This window comes from Cotesia glomerata, linkage group LG2 (assembly GCF_020080835.1).
Source record: "Cotesia glomerata isolate CgM1 linkage group LG2, MPM_Cglom_v2.3, whole genome shotgun sequence".
NCBI classification, from domain to species: Eukaryota; Metazoa; Arthropoda; class Insecta; order Hymenoptera; family Braconidae; genus Cotesia; species Cotesia glomerata.
In genome coordinates, this window is record NC_058159.1 from 6,484,710 (window position 1) to 6,503,953 (window position 19,244).

The following is a 19,244-nucleotide window of genomic DNA, read 5'->3' on the forward strand; positions in this document are numbered from 1 at the left end:
ACTATAAGTAATATTTTAAATAAAAATCTACGTGAGGATAATTTTTTTTATTTTTTGATAATTCAATAAATATTTAACCAGCCTTGCTTGTATAAATGAATAAACTTGTAAAAATAATTCTACAATATTAAAAACCAATAATCGAGCACTATCGCTTCAATTAAACGGTTATTAATTAAAAGTTAAAGCTGCTATCAAATATTTGTAAACGAAAAACTAATAAGTAGGATAATCGCAGATAAATTTGACGATTGAAAATACATATACCTCAACTGCATACTTTAATGATCCATTAGCATAAAACCGCTAAAATATACGACATAGTTTGTTCGGGTAAAGTTTTGTGTCGTTAGTCCATTAGGTAATTACTGACTGCTCTTAATTAAGAAAGTTAACCCATGGAAAGTAATTAAAGCTACGATATCTGCTGCTATAAATCTCCATTTTAAACCTTATTTTGTTTCCCATTTATTTTATTTACGGATTTATTTTAATCACTCATATATTCTGTATCACGATGAATATGAGTCGAATTGAGAAATATTTTTTTTTTTATCGAGGAAAATCAATAGAAGTGCATTTAAATTTAGTGTGTGCGAATAGACAAGTGAGTCAATATTACATGCACCGAAAACAATGGCGCTAACTACTCAATAGAAATAGACATAGATATTTATTAATCGAACTCATCAATTCGTTAATGGTCTCTTATTTGCCGTCTACTTGAAACCGAAACGCTCTTGCTATATACTCGTCTTTTGGCTCTATTCCATCACCCAAGTTCCGTATAATTGCTCTTATCAACAAACTATCGGTATACCTACAGCATCATTTTCTTTTAATTTTTTAAAAATAAATAGCAAAATTTTTAAATCTTAAAAAAAATGAAAAAATATAATTTAATTATTTCCGTATAAAGATGAGTACACAGAAAGAAAAATTTCTTGACTGGAGAATAAAATTCTTGGCTCAAGAAAATTTTCGGGTGCCTGAAGGAAGACCGAAGTTGTGTTGGCCGGAGTAAAAATTTTTCTTGAAATTCTATTCTTGATGGAAGTAATTTTTTCTTAATTCAAATTATCATTAATACTTGATACAATAAATTTTTATATTTGATTAAGATTTTTAGATACTTCAGGAAAGCAGTGCCACCTACTTTAGCTGAGAAAAAAATTTTCTCACCTTGAGAAAATTTTTCTCTTGAATATTTGATATTCATTTTATATTATTTTAGCGTGCAATTATACATATTGAATGAAAAAAAAAATGATTCAATATTATATGATCTTCCCATTTGACATGTTAATCAATAAAAATATTAATGAAAATTTACTTCTATCGAAATATTTAATTTTTTGGAGCAAAAGAGAAATTTTCTTATGACAAGAAAATTTACTTTTATCAAGAACTAAATTTTTTTGAGCAAGAGGCTGAATTTCTTCAAAACAAGAAGATTTTCTTGACTTAAATAATCTTTCTTGGATCAAGATACGTATTTCTTAAAGCAAGAGAATTAATTTTGTTGGAATAAGTGAAATTTCTTAGGTCAAAAAAAATTTTTTTTTTCGTTCAAGAAAATAATTAGGAAAAAAATATTTTCTTAGCTCAAGTCAACCTTTTTTTTTATTTAATAAAAAATTAATTATAAAAAAATAAAAGTAGTATCGGTTATACTTGAATGAAAAAGATGTAGCTGAAAGTTTTTTGACCACGTCGAGAGTTAAGCGACAAGTTCGTCCCGAAAAGTTTTCGAGTACTAAATAAAAATAAGAACCCCCAGAATGAATGCCCATAAATATCGAAGCGTTTTAGCGGGTTAGAACCCCATACCCATACCCACTAAGCAATAGCGCAATCTAATATATCCAACGGTACATTCCACGGATGTAAAGTCAAAAATAAAATAAAACAAAGTCGGTACTCAGATGACCAGTTTCCCGTTTAGTTTCTTTCCACCCTTTAAACCTCGAATTCAATTTTCCAGATCTGGTAATGAATTGGCTCGTCAATCCCATTTTAATCGAATGGAATTCGTCTGTTAGCTTGAATCCTTACCATACTCCGTACTCCTGCACTCTACTTCGGTCGACTGTAAAAAATTTAACGACTCTATCGTATCAAAGCTTAATATATTATCCAGTTAAATTAAATCAATTTTTAGTGTTCAACAGATCATTTATTGCACGCCATACCGTTACTTTCTCCAACACATTTTATTTTATTTTATTTTATTTTATCCTTGCACTTTATTTATATTCAATCCAATTTAAAATTCTGTTTTTACACACGCTCTGCGCTCTACCGGATAATTTATATCTATTTACCCGGCACTTTTATTGTTTCATTTCACACTTTCGATGATTAAATTCATTCAAATACTCATTAATCACTAATTATTTTTCCCATGGTTCATGTGCTCGAAGTTTATGTTCACTAAAAAAATATAATATCACGATGCACGTAAATATTTTTTAATTTTACAAAAACGATAATCATTAATTTTTTGCAATAACCCGCTAAAATTGACAATAACGCGCATCCGCAGCCATCCTACGTCACTGGGCCATGTGTCAGACACTCGATAATTAATAAAAAGTGATAATAAAGAGCATCTGCAACCATACGGTAAAAAATTACGACGGAAATAATTTTAAAGACGAAAAAATAAATGGAAAGTATTTTAAATACGAATTCTGGGTTAAATATTGAAAATACGGAAAAAATGTAAGTAAACTTTTTTTGTAAAAAATTTTTTTTTCTTACAAAAAAGGTTTCTATTAAATTTTTCGTATTTTTTATTTTTTAAACAGAATTTAAATTCAAAAATAAAGTTCTAAGCAATCAAATAAATTAATTTATTATAAATATTCAACTTTTTACAATAGTTTTTTTCCAACCTACGACGGTAACAATAAAAAGTTGATTGAAAACAAATTTTTAATGAATTCGCTTAACAAAATTAACTTTAAAACTAAAGTCAGTAATAAAAATTCTCATTACAAGAAATATTGTTAAAAAAAAGTGTTTTTTAGTTAAGGCTGCGACAGGTGAGGTTATAACCCCATTAAAAGTTTGTAAGGGTCAACTTCCAGTCAAATACACTCGAGTTGTGTTGACTGGCTTGCAAGTTTTCGTTTTATGTTCCCTTCTATCCGTATTTGTCCCAGACAGCTAAGCGAAATCAATATTAAGTTGAAAGCATTACTGCGTACATTGCTCAAGCCAACGCTGATACTATTCATTAAAAGTGTTAACTTTTCATTCTACTCTGTCCTAACTACTCCGTTCATTATTAATCTGACCATTGATTTATTCACATTTTATATATTTTTTGTACAGAGGTATTTTTTTAGTATCAATTTAAACTCAAAATTTAATTTACAAATTTAAACAGACTAATGAGATATTTTTTAAAATAGATATAATATAGATAATTGAAGACAAAAAAATGAAATAGGGAAAGGTCACAGGTTTCGTCGTAAGGTCGATTCTCAGTCGCAACGTCCACAAAAAAATATAAATAAAAAGAGAAGCCTTATTCGCCGGAAGCGATGTATATTTATCCATTATTCTGTTTTAATATAGAAACATATTTTTAGATGTATACTTTGTATGGTATTTAATTATCTTTATTTCTTTGATGAAAAATTCAATTCGAATATATTTTCTCAAAAAAATGCGCTTTGCTTTACAATTTTTATTCCTTTTATAAAAACATTTGAAAAATTTATTTAATTTTCAAGTTGTAAAAAATTTTAATAGAAATTTTCCATTATCTAAAAATTTATATTTACAATTAAATATAAATTTTTAATTACTTAAAAAATTTATTTTGATGTCGACATTTATTAAATTTAGAATTTTCCTCTAGAGAAAAATTGTTAAGGTGGCCGTTAGATGGCACTAGTTTACTTTCTTCTCGCATGTGCTTGTTATAATGCTGTTTTCTTTATATAACATTTCCAACAAAGAACGGATGTACTTGCTTTGGCAGTACATATACTAAAATTGGAACGATACAGAGAAGATTAGCATGGCCCCTGCGCAAGGATGACACGCAAAATCGTGAAGCGTTCTTTATTTTTTGTCATTTTTATTGATTAATCTATGTTGTAATTTTTTAACTGAAAAAATTACTAAATATTAATAACTAAAATTATTTATCAAATTTTTTATTGTTTTGCATAATTCAAGTAAAAAAAAAACAAAAACATTTGTTTTTTTAAGTATTGAAAACTTTATGAAAAAAACCTACTTTAGTATTTTTCACTTAAAGAATAATAAATTATTAAAGAATTGCCATTTTTATTAATTAATCTATGTTATAATTTTTTTACTAGAAAAATGACTAAATATTAATACCTTAAATTATTTATGAAATTTTTATTATTATTTTGCATACTTTAATTTTTAAAAAATAGAAATAATTATTAATTTTTGATTACTTAAAAAATTTATTTTGATGTAGATATTTATTAAATTTAGAATTTTCCTCTAGAGAAAAATTGTCAAGGTGGCCGTTAGATGGCACTAGTTTACTTTCTTCTCGCATGTACTTGTTCTAATGCTGTTTTCTTTATATAACATTTCCAACAAAGAACGAATGTACTTGCTTCGGCAGTACATATACTAAAATTGGAACGATACAGAGAAGATTAGCATGGCCCCTGCGCAAGGATGACACGCAAAATCGTGAAGCGTTCTACATTTTTTGTCATTTTAATTAATTAATTTATGTTATCATTTTTTAACTGAAAAAATTACTAAATATTGATAAAAGCGGCATGATGGCCGAGCGGGTTAAGTCATTATCCCGTTAGTTCGCTCGCACATCATGCCGTGAGGCGAGGGTTCGAGCCCCGACGGTTGTTCGAATAGTTCCAACACCAACCGTCGGGGGTCGCTCCGGTAGCCGAACTGTACTGGCATGGGTTTTCTCTGTGGTTTCCCCATCGCCACTATTCCAACAACCGATAGATAGGGGTGAGGAGGAATAGGGTAAATACAGTACAGAAAGCACAAGTCGGTCCACAGCCGCAGTAATAATAATAAAGAGTTGAGTATATAAATGTGCGAAAAATAAGGTTGATTATGTAGTGAAAATACAGGAGTGAAAAAGAGGACGCGCTGGGGTCCAAAAAAGCGTTGAATAAAATAGGACAGTATAAAAACACAGGACGGTGGCGCACTCGAGGAATGCGACAGCTACCATCTACGCAGCCTTGTAAAAACCAAGAACGGTATACAAGTAAAAATCGAAATAAAATAAAATACTAAATATTGATATCTAAAATAATTTATCAAATTTTTTTATTGTTTTGCATAATTAAATTTTTTAAAAAATAGAAATATTAATTTATTAATTTTTAATAAATTTTTTATTTTTTACCATTAATTTTGTATATACATTTTTTTCCAAGGATATTTTTATTAATTAATTAAAAATATTTATTTTATAAATTTGAACTTTTTAAATTCCATAAAATCTCTAGAAACAAAAAAAAAATCAAAAAAAGAGAAGCTTAGGTTTAAATCGATAGTTGAAACCACAGCGGGCCCGTTATCAATACAATATTATTGTGAAGCATCTATATTTCATATTACTTTAATAACTCCTCGGCCGGCATCAAAAGAATTTAAGCATAAAGCTGCCCTCGTTTCCGGCTGGAAGAGCGAGAAATTTTGTTCCGATAAAGATCTGGAAAGGCGATGCTTCTTGGGAGTTTCTGACTGATTTCGACGCCTTTGAGCTTAACCCAACCGAGAGACTCTCAACTGAACACCAAACATTCGAGTTTCATAGACTCTCGTGGCTTTCGCCTTACAGATAAGCTTTTCAAGATATTTGATGTTAAGATCAACTTCCTAGTCATCAAAAGCCCTGTCATCTCCACCCTTCCTTTCCTTTCAGTCTCCATTTGTCCGCCTTACTCTTAGTACCTTTTTATACTTACATGCCAATATTTATACGAATTCTTCTTGGATTTAAATCCGTCAAGTATTCGGCAATTTTTTTCAACCCCATTGTCTTTTAATTTTTTATAACATGTTCCAACAATTCATAGTGTTAGTCTTTTTCACCAACTTTCCGAGTCAAAATTTAAGTCGTAAATTCAACGTATTGAACGTTTAAAACGTCAGTTTAACGTATTGAACGTAAAAAATATAGATTGAAAATTTTCAAAAAAGAATAAATTCAACTGTTTTAAAAAAAATATATGATCCATAGTAAAAATCAAAAATTACCAAGATCGTTATTCACATACTCAAAATTATCTTTCTAGTTGATCATTTGGCATCTGATAGACTCTTTTTAAAAGAAAAATGAGCTTGATAGCTTCTAAGGCCAAATTTTCTAGCTGTAAAAGTACCCAAAAATACTCCAAGTACACGGAGAGAAAAATATGGAAATCATTCCTCTAATTTTAATGAAATGTTTTCCTATACACGGAAAGAAAATTATGGGAACTATTCCTATACCATTATGGGAATGGTTCCCATAATGCTATATAGGAATAATTCCTATACTATTATAGAAACTATTCCTATATCATTACGGGAACTAATCCCATAATATTATGGAAACTATTCCTATAATATTATGGGAATGGTTCCCATAATGCTATAGGAATCATTTCTATACTATTATAGGAATGATTTCCATAATTTATGGAAACTATTCCCATAATAGCATAGGAATGGTTCCCACAACATATAGGTTTAAATCCTACATGGAAAAAAAAAAATTGGGGCTGCCGCATGATACATTCCTGTGGAAGATACATGACTTTCATATGACAGCAACATGATTTTCATGTGGCAAGCAATAATAGTTAAAACAACAATAATGGTTAAAAAATAATAATAATAATAATAATTTATATTATTAAGAGAATAGGAACAATTTTGTCTCTTGGATAATCACATGGTGAAATCGATTTTTTAGTGAAATTTAGTGTCATTGCAAAGGACGACATGAATTTGTGCCTTTTCAAGGTTTCATATAATTCTCGTCGATAGTCAATTTATAATAGATATTTAGGTTGCATTCGAAAATGCTCTATCTCTACACATATAATTGAGAAATGACCTTGTATCTTGTGAACTATTAACATTTTTAAAGATATAAGCTCATATTGATGTTACACTCATCGAGACTTTTCATTTGAGTACCCACATCAATTTTTGATATATTTTATATATTTATATATATTATATATATGTATATATGAAAAATATATCAAAAATGCATGTGGGTACTCAAATGAAAGCTCTTGATAAGTGTAACATCGGGATGAGCTTATAACTTTAAAAATGTCAATAGTTTACCAGATACAAGGTCATTTCTTCATTATGTATCTAGGCACAGAACATTTTCGAATGCAGCCTAAATTCTTATTATAATAAATTGACTATTGGTGAGAATGATATGAAACCTTGAAAAGGCACAACTCCAAGCAAAAACCCATTTTATCACATAAATACACTGGCCACAAAATTTTCCTTATTCTCTTAATAATATAGATTATTATTGTTATGACTATTATTATGATTATTATTATTATTATTATTATTATTATTTCATTATTATTGTTTTTTTAACTATTATTGCCTACAACATGAAAATCATGTGGCTGCCCAATTTTTTTTTTCCGTGTATATATTATAGGAATCATTTCAAACTGACCCCGCACAAAGATTTTATCTTTATTTTATTTTGAGAATGATTCCCATAATGGTATAGGAATGATTCTTAGAATATTCTAGGAATCCTTCCTATACCATTATGGGAACCATTCCCATCATTATGGGAAATTTTCCTATAATTATGGAAACAGTTCCCATAATTCATAGTAACAGTTCCTATAATTGCCTGGGAACTGTTCCCATAAAATTATGGGAATAGTTCCCATATTTTTCTTTCCGTGTACCATTTTAAGAGCAATTACTTAAATTATGGAAATTGTACCCAAAATTTTTGGGAAATTTTACTATAATTATGGGAATGGTTCCTATAATTATAGGAACGATACCTATAATTATAACTGTAATATCGGCATGATTCCCATAATATATAGGAATAGTTTCTATAATATTATAGGAATCATTCCTATAATATTATAGGAACCATTCATATAATATTTTAGGAACCATTCCTGTAATATAATGGGAACCATTCCCATAATATTATACTGATAATGCCTAATAAAATTGAGATATTTATCATTACAACTCAAGTTATTTGAGACTTCGATGACCACTTTGAACTGAGTTTGAATAAATAATTTAAGATTAAGTACACGCGTGAATAAAAATTATGAAAAAGAGATTTTTTCACTCTAGTGAAAGATCAATTTTTATTTACAAAAAAAAAATTTATTAGCAAAAAAATATATAATAATTACTTTATATTTTTTATGTGATTGCTCCATTATTATGAACATAAAAATTTTTCTATTATTATGTCCGTCATTCCCATAATATTATAGGAACCATTCCTATAATATTATACGAACAATTTCTATAATATTATAGGAACCATTTCTATAATATTATAGGAACCATTCCTTTAATAATATAGGAACCAGTCCTATAATATTATAGGAACCATTCCCATAATATATTGAAGCTATTCCATTATTGTATAGGAATGTTTCCAATAAACTATGAGTATGGTTCTCATAATGAGCATAGGATTGATACCTATAATGATCATTTCATTATAGGAACCATTCCCCACTGGTTTTTAATTAAACACTTGGTAGTCTTCTTAAACCAGCCATATACCTTTAAAAAAAAAAAAAAAAAAACATTTTGGAAACGATTCCACAAGTAAAAAATTCGTACTAAGTATTTTTATCGTACAGATGGTAGAATTTAAACCAAAAAACTGAAATTCTGCCTAACAGAATTGAAAAAACATTTTTTATCGTACTTCCGTTTAAATGCATGTAGTTATCTGAATAGTTTTAATATTACTTATTTTTACTCCTTATCAGTTTGAATCGGTTCAACTAATATTTTTAACGTTCAATACGTTCAAATAACTATTTTAACGTCCAATACGTTGAACGTTTTCAACTTCTAATACGCTAAACTTATATACGATTTGAACGTTCAATACGTTGAATCTACGATTCAAATTTCAACTCGGGTTAGCTCTAAAATTTTTAATGATTTTTTTCGCAGTTTTCAAAATCTCACATTTTATCCAAGTTAGACCCTTAGAATTGTAAATTTTACGTCCACAGAATAGAAAGCGTATAGATGGAAGTGACTTTTTCTCCGTTTGTCGATGCTAATTCGTTGTACACATACGTTAAGCACTTGGTTCCCTATTTTTATATAGCGCACACAATAATATGATATTGTGTATAGTATAGCATACCGTTAACAATATAGCTCGATATAAATACAATGTATAAAGCTAGGATTGTTGCCTATTGCTGCTTAACAAGTAATGTAGAATAATCGAGGTTGACAATGGTACTTGAGACAACCTTTTTACCATTTTCTTACCTTCCTGTCAACTAGGAAATGTACAAGAAGAAAAGCGGTCTATATTCATGTTATTAAAATTTAAATCTAGGGATAAAAATATTTTTACTACTCTTTTAATGGTCCAATAAATATTTATTCGCGCCGACACTTGAGCATGCACTGAAACAAATATTCTTACAGAATTTCTCTTTGAATTTTTATGAAATATCTCAAAAAATAAATTATTCACATGCTTTAATATCAAACCAAACAAAAAACTAGATTGTAATTTTAAAATAAAAATAGAGTGATTAAAAAAAATTAATTTTATTATTAAAAAAAAAACCTGCTTGATATTAAATGTTGTAAATATTTTATTAAAAGAAATTTGTGCAAGTAAATATATTAAAAAAATATTTTTCATTGGATAAATTAATTTGCTTCATAATCATAAAAAAGTATCCATTCCACTATCAAATCAAAGAAATACAATCCATTTCCAAATAAAACATTTTTTGATAATTTATTTGTCCATATTTGTATTTCATTTATTTTATCACTGTAACGTCGAAAAAAAGAAATCGGATATTCATTTGGAGCACGCCTGCAAATACTCACTTCGCAATTTCGTATAATATCAATTTACTATTATACAATATATTTTATTTGTATTTATTTGTAGATGCTCTCCCTATATCCACAACGGTGTGATGTCTCTTTCTAACGTTATTTTACCCTGTCGTTCTGACTCGCTCTTGCGTTATAATCCAACCCCTGGAACATACAACTACCATTTGGTATTGTCACATAGTAATAGCAACTTTGGTATCCCCACGGGTTTAACTCGAAAGTTCCCCGTCGCTCTTGTGTGTTCGTTTGTCACTTGCGTCCATGGATATAAAGTGGAAATTTCTCATTTCCCATGCCCCAAAATAAAATGCTAAATTATATTACTTAATATTTCTCTTCTGAATATTTATATTTATAACTTTGTATGAATTTTTATTTAATAATACGCAAACTATTTTGTTTTAATCCACATTTAATTTGTATACTTAAAAAATTTTTTGTTATTACAATTATTCAAGTAAAATAAAAAAATGGAACTTAATCATTTTTTTTCTAATGATTCATCTTCATTAAAATTATTAAATATTTATTAAAAATTATTTATTTTTAAAATTACTTACAAGAAAATTAAAACTTGAAATTTTTTACAGCTTAAAGATTTTAAAAATTAACTGAGTCTTATACTAAAAATTTATATTTACAATTAAATATGAATTTTTAATTATTTAAGAAATTTATTTTGATGTAGACATTTTCAAAATTTTGAATTTACCACCAAAGAAAAATGATCAAGGTAGCCGGTAGATGGCGCTAGTTTACTTTCTTCTCGCACGTACTTGTTCTAATGCTGTTTTCTTTATATAACATTTCCAACAAAGAACGGATGTACTTGCTTCGGCAGTACATATACTAAAATTGGAACGATACAGAGAAGATTAGCATGGCCCCTGCGCAAGGATGACACGCAAAATCGTGAAGCGTTCCACATTTTTTGTCATATTCATTAATTAATCTCTGTTAAAATTTTTTAACTGGAAAAATTACTAAATATTAATACCTAAAATTATTTATCAAATTTTTTTATTATTTTGCATAATTCAATAAAAAAAAAAAAAATTGTTTTTTTAAATTATTGAAATTTTTCTAAAAAAACCAACTTTATTTTTACTTAAAAAATAATAAATTATCAAGAAATTGTCATTTTTATTAATTAATCTATGTTATAATTTTTTAACTGAAAAAATGACTACATATTAACACCTAAAATTATTTATCAAATTTTTTTATTATTTTGCATAATTAATAAAAAAAAAAAAATTGTTTTTTTAAATTATTGAAATTTTTCTAAAAAAACCAACTTTATTTTTACTTAAAAAATAATAAATTATCAAGAAATTGTCATTTTTATTAATTAATCTATGTTATAATTTTTTAACTGAAAAAATTACTAAATATTAACACCTAAAATTATTTATCAAATTTTTTTATTATTTCGCATAATTAATAAAAAAAAAAAAAAAAATTTGTTTTTTTAAATTATTAAAAATTTTATAAAAAAACCAACTTTATTATTTTCCACTTGAAGAATAATAAATTATCAAGAAATTGTCATTTTTATTAATTAATCTATGTTATAATCTTTTAACTGAAAAAATGACTACATATTAACACCTAAAATTATTTATCGAATTTTTTTATTTTGCATAATTTAATTAAAAAAGAAAATTATTTCTTGAATTCTTAAAAATTTGATAAAAAAAAACGAATTTTATTATTTTTTACTTAAAGAATAATAAATTATTAAGAAATCCAAAGTCCAAATAAAAATGACCCAATTAAAAATGGATAAAAGGATAAACTTTAATGTGCAATCAATTACAATTAACATATCATTCAATAATGAACAGGTATTGATATTTTAGTATTGAAATTTATCACATAATTTAGTAAATTAATAATTATTCCAATTGACAGGTAACAATTAAAATAATATTTAATTATCATATAATTTTAATTACGGCAGTATTGTTGAGTAATTCCAGTTAATAAATAAATTTATTAATTTTTACAGTAGTTAAGTTTCATTTATTATCAATTTTTCAATCCGACGTTGATCCATAGGATTTATTATGCTTGCAAAAATATATACTTGTATCGTAACATTAATTTAAACTATTCATTTATTTATTTATATTTAACAATTTTTCTAGATCCACTCTCGCATACAATTTTTTATTTAAAATTTATTTAATTGTAATTGCACAAGTAAATCTTATAAAAATTCCTGAAAAATTATCGTCTAAAAAATTAAAGGCAATCATTAAATTAAAAATACCTTTTTAAATGAATAATTATAATAATTCGTTATTAATTACTAGTTATCTTTTACATTTAATTAATGAAAAATAATTTATTTTTATACATTCCTACTATTATTCTATTTGTTTGTTAATTATCTAATTATTCAATCGTACACTCATTAGTTCTGAGACCAAAATAATAATATGTAATATTTTGTCAGGCAATTACGATTACAATTTTTATATTAAAAATTATTTTAATTACATAGCAAAAATTTTTTTTATTTTACTCAAACATTTTTATAAATTTAAATAATTATTTATTGATATGAAAATTTTAGACGAGTAAATTCTGGTTAATCATTCAAAATATTCATTTTCTACACTGCAAATGGAATGTATCGATTAATATTATAATAATAATGAATAAATACATCACTAAATAACTGTTTAATATCAAACAATATCAAGTAAACCAAATTAAAAATTAATTATCGCTAACAAAACATCAATACGCATTCTAACTATAAATAATAACAGTGATGATTAATTATTAATAATGAAATTCAATCGTCCGTCGGCGTACTTTATTATTTAAACATTTCGCTACTTAATTTTATTTATTAAATCGCTGATAATTAATTAGAGTTTAATTAACCCGTTTTATTGATTGCTTTTTTTAAGTTTCATTTAATTCATTAATACGAATTAAATAGTCTGATCATTTTCACAAGTCAATAAAACTTTATTGATTAATTAAATTTAATTTAACAATTATTCAGCTTCTCGGATTATTTTTAATCATAGAATTTTTTATTTTATCTACATATTTTTGTGAAAGAAAAAACAATCCAACATTAGTGTCAAAAATGAAAAAAATATTTACTTGATAATTTTAATTATTTTTTTATTTTTTCTGATTTTAAAATAATTGTTTTTTTCATAAAGATTCTTCTTCTACACAAAATTTTGCAAATATGTAGATAAAATAAAATAATTCTATGATAGAAAATAAATGCCATTGTTACAATAAAAATTGTACTCGAAATTTTCCTATCAAGAAAAAAAACTTTTTAGACAGTTTTTTGATAAAAAAATCTAGAGTATCCGTAACAATACCAAAGAAAAATCCATATAAATTGTTTACACGGAAAGAACAAGATGACACTGGGTATCATCCCAGATTATACTCAGTGATATTTGTGGTGAAAAAAATGTCAGATAGTAGCTAAAAAAATCCAGATTGTACTGCGTAATATCTGGATTATACTCATTGTAATCTTTATAATACTCATTGTAATCTGGATTATACTAGCTACTATCTGAAATTTTTTTTCACTCAGTATAATCTGGGATAATATCCAGTGTCATCTTGTTCTTTCCGCATACTAACCATTACAGAATTAAGTTTTGAATAAAACAATATCGTTACAATAAAGTATTTACCGTATTAAAAAATGGCATCATAAAAAATACAAGTATGTACAGAGATTGTGTATGTAGCTTGATTTTTACAAAATAACATATGTTACAGTCTTTTCTTTGGTAACGAACCAAAAGCAGATATTACAGTAGCTTTCGTAGCAGAACTGGCGTTTAAAGTTGTCAAGGTAGGCTGGGACAGAAGTACCGTGGGTTTTACACTGGGATTAGCGGTTCCAGTGGCAACTTGGTCCCACTTGCTTTTTCTCTTCTTGGCGTCCTCTTCAACAGTCGGAGCAGAACTGTTGGGGCGCTTGGCAGTGCCCGAGACAATTTCGATTTTGGTTTTTTCTTTCCTAGCCTTCTCGAGCTTGTCCATTTCGGCTTTTTGGACCTTGGCGAGCTCCTCGTAATACGAGTCTTTGCCCCACTTGAAGGGGTCAAACCGGTCAGGCGGGTAATTGGTACCCAGTTCATTGATGCTACAAAATTGAATAAGTTTTTCATAAATAGAGGGGTTGCGAAAGTCTTTGCGCTGCTGGATTGCTTGATTCATGTCGACGCCGCCCTTGGACTCCATTTTCCTGAAAAGTACCGTTATTTTTTCCTGGAGGTCCGGTGGATACTGGCCAGGTGGCTCCGGCGGAATAACAACACCGTCCGGGTCCGGAGCGTCCGAGAATTCGGGGCCATCTGAAACCAATTCTCCGGGATGACGTGAGGGCGACTTTTCACCGGACTTAACGGAGGGTGTTACGCCATTGTGATTAGGCGGGTCACCCTCGCTCGGTGGATTTGCCGCCCCCTCGTCATCCGAAACAATAGTATCATCAAAATATGAAACCAAACGATGCACCTTATTATGTACTGTTAGATTGTCAGTAATGACTAAGGTGGAGGACGGTGGATTTTTATTACTGGGTAAATTACTAATAGACTTTTTCCCAACGCCGGAAGCAACGTTCGGGCTATTGGAGGCTGATCTCCCAGATTTGGGACTGGTGTGAGCCTGCTGGGGCTGGCCGACTTGGGCATTATTGTAAGGGACGGCACCCTGGGGAGTGGAGGTATTCTCCTGGAGCTCGTCGTCCACCCCGTCCTCGCCCTCCGAGTCGGTATAGGTGGCCGTGAGAGATGCCAGAGCAACACTTTGTACAGACATGGTTAGTTGGCTTTGAGTCCGCTTTTTTCAGAGATATATTTTGTGTTGGGACTCACCGAATTTATGGTTTAGCTTAGGATTTTTCTAGCTAATGATGATCTCTAGGATTACCGCTTGTTTTTGCACAAGTACCTTTCTTTGCTGATATTATTAGCCTCTTACTGTCTCCTACTCGGCTAGTTTCATCTGGAATATATTGAAAAGTGAATTAGTTTTTTATTTCTACATTAATTTTTACACTAATAAAATTGTTAAATTATTTTTAAGTTAATCAATTTTTTCTACCCAGGCGAAAAATTTTTATGGATTTTTTTTTAATCAATTTTTTAGCTGATATTTATAGTAATATTTAATTTTATTACAAATCACAAATTTATCCAATTTAAAAAATATCTTCTAATTAAACAGGAAAATAAAATTTTTTATTTCTTATTTAATAATATTTTTAGAATTAGAATAAAAGATTTATAATAAAAAATAAAGAAATCATTAAAACATACTGTACGATTTTGACCTTGACAGAAAATAACTTTCATGTTATAAAAATAATTGTTTATATAAAAACAAAAAAAAAAGATAAAATCAGACAGTTAATATAATGAATCTTATAAATCATACAAACCAATGACAGCAAAAATCTTAATTATTTTTTTACTTAAAGATTATACATATAAATGAGCGATAAATACACGGAAAAAAGAACTCGAAAAATTACAGTATAAAATGTAAAATCGGTCCCGTCGTAATTAAAAGTAGAAAAATTACAGTTTGAAATAACATTTTTGTAAATTTAATTTTTTAATTTAATATTCAGAGCTTTCAATGTAAATATTACATTTTACAATGTAATTCTTATAAAATCTGTAATAATTACAATCTGAAACTGTAATTTTTCCAGTTTTTATCACGAAGCGTCACGTTGCATTATATACAGTAATTTTTTAAGTTTTCTTTTTTCCGTGTAGTAATCAGTTCTTCTACACTGAAAAAAATATTAACTTGATTCAAGAGAAAAATTCTTGAACCAAGAAAATAATTTTGAAGAGGGTAATTTGTCTTGAATCAAAACGAAATATTCTTGAATGAAGTAAAATTTCCTTATATCATGAAAAAATTATTAGTTTAAGAATTTTTCTACTCAAATCAAGATTAAGTTCTTCAAAATTATACACTTGATTCAAGAACATTTTTTTTCTGTGTAGAGTGTTTCTGATCTTAGTTTAATTCAGCAATTACCGGAGAGTAAAATCGAGGACTAATTTATGAAATTTATCAACCTCGAAAGCATTTATGAGTTTAGATTCAAAACTCCATCAAAGACGAAAGTTACCCTGACGGGTACGCTGAGATTGCCGACAGTGCGTTCAATTATCCAGCACTTAAAGTACTCTCGAGTTGTCCTCAATCGTCCTCTCTGGTCACTGCCGTCTCATCACATATTACATTTTTTTTACTCTTTTATAATTATTATTGTGATAACATTAAGAATATTATTATGGTCGATGAAATCGTATAGTATGTATCATACTTTACAATGAATTATAAAATTATTGTTATATTTTTCCGCCTGGGTAGTTACTCATGGCGAATTGATTTTCAACTCCACTTTATTTAATTAATTAATATTCGACATCTAAAATATTAAAAGAATTATTAAAACTTTAGTAACATGTATTAAAAATAAAATACATTAGATATAAAATAGATAAAACTAGGTTATGTATTTGTTAAACTTACCTATTAATTTAAAAAATAAAAAAGCAATAATTCCCAGTCATATAATTGATATTATTCATCACCGAAACATGGCTCAGTTGTGTATTCAAATACAGCTGGTCTGCTAAATATTTTTATACTGAAATGCAAACGCTGATACAGTATTTTGATGGCCTTGTTGATTGGAAAACAAACTCCTTCACCTAAACTATTTTCCACGGTACTTTTTACTCCAACACTTAAAAACGATAATCAGTTAAATATTTTATTTATAACCAGACTGCTGATCGATCTGTTAGATTTTTTTTATTTTAATTTAAATCTAAAAAAAGATTCTTTTTGGAACTTGTACACTACTTTTAACAGGTCAATACCATCCGGCAGCCATTTTGGGACACTAATTATGTTTTATGTATAGTTTTTTTTTTTCATAGGAATATTTTAGTTCTTCAACCACAGTTCCTTATTCACTAGATAGATTTTCACGCCATCTGCCATTTACTGTAATTAGAAAATATTTTTTTTATTAATACAAAATCAATAAATAAAACATTTAATTTATTTACCTATTATTATTATTAATTTTGCAATTTTGCGAATTATAATTTTTATTTTAAATTAGAGTTATAATTTACCAGCACTTAGTCACACTTAAAATAAAAAAATTACATTAAAGTTAGATGAAAATTAATACGTAGTACATATTTAATAATTTTGAACATTTATTAACATATAAATTATGGCAAAAAAATTGACATCTAAAAATTAAAAAAAATACAATTTTTTTAAAAACAATTTTTGGAACAAATTTTTTTGTTAAATAAAATTAAAAAATTGTTATATGACAGCTAACTTTTAAATATCATTATAGTTAGCAGTCACTTCAAAATTTTTTGATTTGATTGAACAAAAAAAATTTGATTCAAAAATTTATTTTTAAAAAATTGCATTTTTTATTATGACTGAAGTTGACAGACATTAAAAATTTTTTTAGAATTTTATAATAATTAAATTATTATAAAAAAAAATTCCACATGGAACAATTAATAAAAATTATAAAAATAAATTTAGCAGATATTTAATAAATTTTAGAATTTTTTTTTTAAATAAATTATGGCAAAAAAATAGAGTAAAAAATTGACATGTAGAAATTTTAAAAAACAAAAAATGCAATTTTTTAAAAGTAATTTATTTAAACAAATTTGTTTGTTATAAAAATTAAAAAATTCTCTAGTGACTGCTAATTTAAATGTCATATAAAAATTATAAGTGAAAATTTTTAGAAGCATTTTTTTTTATTGTAATTGATTTGTTATAAAAATTTTTAAAATTGACAGCTGACGGGCTATATAACTTCGGTATGATTTTTTATTTTTCAAAATTTCTACATATCAATTTTTTTGCCATAATTTATTATGATATTAAATTTAGCTGTCACTTAACCATTTTTTAATTTTATTTAAGTAACAAAAAAATTTGTTCCGAAAAATTTTTTTTAAAGAATTGCATTTTTTATTTATTAAATTTTCTAAATGTCAATTTTTTTACTCATTTTTTTATACAGTAATTATTAGGAAAATTATTAAAAATCTGCTAAATTAATTTTCATTAATTTATTTAATTTATTTGTTATGAAATTCTTAAAATTCTTAAATATATGCTAAATTAATTTTCATAATAATAAATTGTTCATGATTAATTTTTTTATATGAATTATTATGATGATTATATTTATATAAGATATGTTATTCGGTACTTTAATGGCTGCGTTCAAGTTTACTAAGTTCTTGGTGTAATGCCTCTAGATGCATCCAGAAGGAGACGCTACCAGCCAGTGCAAATTTAAATGTAATTTAGATTATATTAAATTATTTTATTAATTCATAATTTAAATAGTGAACATTATCCAAATTAGAAAGTTTAGGTTCTGTATCGTAGAATATTTATTATATAGAGTATATTTTGTTTCAAATAAATATAAGCTATTATCGAGTACAAAGGGACATTGTAGTTAAGTTCTGAGAAACCTTAGGTACTTGAGATTCTGAGGAAAAGCCATAAAAGACACGTGTGAGAAAAATTCTATGATCCCTTGTTTCAACGGCTAAATAATAACGTAACAAATATGTACCAATATCCTGTTACGTGAATGTGGAACGCTTCACATAATAATTACCGTAACTCCTATTCTTTCCCGCTTCACAGCATTATTTATATTTATAAAAATGCTTACCGTAAGATGGACGGTGTGGCTTGATGTATATAGAATAAGCGAAAGGAAATTTAGTATAGACCGGATAGCTCAAATGGTAGAGTAGCCGACATCTCTTCGGAAGGTTCTGGGTTCGAATCCCAGTCCGAGCTATCTAATAATTTTTTCTTGCATATTCTATAAACTCACATTAAGATGATCCTTTCCACATTCCTTTCTCAATCCTTTCCTACCAATATCCTGTTACGTGAATGTGGAACGCTTCACGTAATAATTACCGTAACTCCTATTCTTTCCTGCTTCACAGCATTATTTATATTTATATAATTATTTATATTTATATTTATATGCCCCCTGCGCAAGGATGGCACGCAAAATCGTG

General features: G+C 27.3%; 1 protein-coding gene, 1 long non-coding RNA gene and 3 other non-coding genes across 8 annotated transcripts in view; 4 read left to right on the plus strand and 1 right to left on the minus strand.

The window, feature by feature from the left end:
• Positions 1-19,244, plus strand: part of LOC123259403 — an 82,390-nt gene that overhangs the window by 38,290 nt on the left and 24,856 nt on the right. The gene's annotated exons all lie outside the window — the stretch shown is intronic.
• On the plus strand, positions 3,979-4,085 carry LOC123260236. The gene has a single exon (XR_006508425.1). It is a non-coding gene; the product is annotated as a U6 spliceosomal RNA (small nuclear RNA).
• On the plus strand, positions 4,606-4,712 carry LOC123260235. Its single transcript, XR_006508424.1, has one exon. It is a non-coding gene; the product is annotated as a U6 spliceosomal RNA (small nuclear RNA).
• LOC123260234 lies at positions 10,936-11,042 on the plus strand. Its single transcript, XR_006508423.1, has one exon. It is a non-coding gene; the product is annotated as a U6 spliceosomal RNA (small nuclear RNA).
• On the minus strand, positions 13,657-17,060 carry LOC123259400 (SAP30-binding protein-like). 4 transcript variants are annotated; one of them, XM_044719898.1, is made up of 3 exons: positions 16,672-17,058; positions 16,541-16,567; positions 13,657-15,120 (listed from the first exon to the last, which is right to left on the minus strand). In XM_044719898.1, the coding sequence occupies exon 3, from the start codon at positions 14,932-14,934 to the stop codon at positions 13,879-13,881; it is 1,056 nt and encodes a 351-aa protein (XP_044575833.1). In that variant the 5' UTR covers positions 14,935-15,120; positions 16,541-16,567; positions 16,672-17,058; the 3' UTR covers positions 13,657-13,878. The 4 variants fall into 4 exon arrangements, 3 of the variants coding, with proteins under 3 accessions (XP_044575833.1, XP_044575832.1, XP_044575831.1); XM_044719897.1 differs by having other exon boundaries at positions 16,171-16,567; XR_006508227.1 differs by lacking the exon at positions 16,541-16,567 and having other exon boundaries at positions 14,779-14,920; positions 14,991-15,120; positions 16,672-17,060.

What these genes read in the sequence shown, in the direction of transcription:
- LOC123259400 (XM_044719896.1), bottom strand. Translation starts at nt 14,934, where the DNA reads ATGTCTGTACAAAGTGTTGCTCTGGCATCTCTCACGGCCACCTATACC.